Below are 427 nucleotides of genomic sequence, written 5' to 3'. Positions count from 1 at the left end.
CGTGTTGTCGCAAACAGCGTCCTCACCTCCTTCTTTCTTTGGGCAGAAGCTGAGGGAACCCCGTAACTGAGCAGCAGCGCCACCGCCATGTTCGCGGAGACACACCAAAGACACCAACGCGCTGCCATTTTTGCTCCTCTCCCTCTGAGAAGCGAAACTTTCCTCAGGCTTGGACTGAGTGTCGGGCGTGAGAACAGGCGAACCTGCCCCCTGTCCCTCCTCATTGGTCCATCTTAGCCCTGCTGGGTGACCCTTCACATTACGTCACGGCGCTCTACTGCTAAACGCCCGCTAAAAGACAGTTCACTTTTCATTGGTCTCTGTTAGCCAATAGAAAAAGGATAATCTGGTGGTTTTTCATTGGTCCGTTAAGGATGATTAACCACCCCTTTCATTTACGAAAATATGAGACGTTTCATGGATCTTC

The 427-nt window shown here is 51.3% G+C and overlaps 1 protein-coding gene across 1 annotated transcript in view; it reads right to left on the bottom strand.

Annotated features, from left to right (window-relative positions):
• The window catches only part of MAGT1 (magnesium transporter 1), a 62,496-nt gene extending 62,272 nt beyond the window's left edge, over positions 1-224 (bottom strand). Inside the window, exon 1 of the mRNA XM_077772800.1 lies at positions 27-224. Coding sequence (XP_077628926.1) covers positions 27-224 — 198 coding nt within the window. The remainder of the gene's footprint in view (positions 1-26) is intronic.
• Between the last annotated feature and the right edge of the window lie 203 nt (positions 225-427).

This window comes from Crocuta crocuta, unplaced genomic scaffold (assembly GCF_008692635.1).
Source record: "Crocuta crocuta isolate KB4526 unplaced genomic scaffold, BGI_CrCroc_1.0 scaffold2801, whole genome shotgun sequence".
NCBI classification, from domain to species: Eukaryota; Metazoa; Chordata; class Mammalia; order Carnivora; family Hyaenidae; genus Crocuta; species Crocuta crocuta.
Note: the sequence above shows the minus strand (reverse complement) of the source record. Positions and strands in the feature narration are given on the sequence as shown.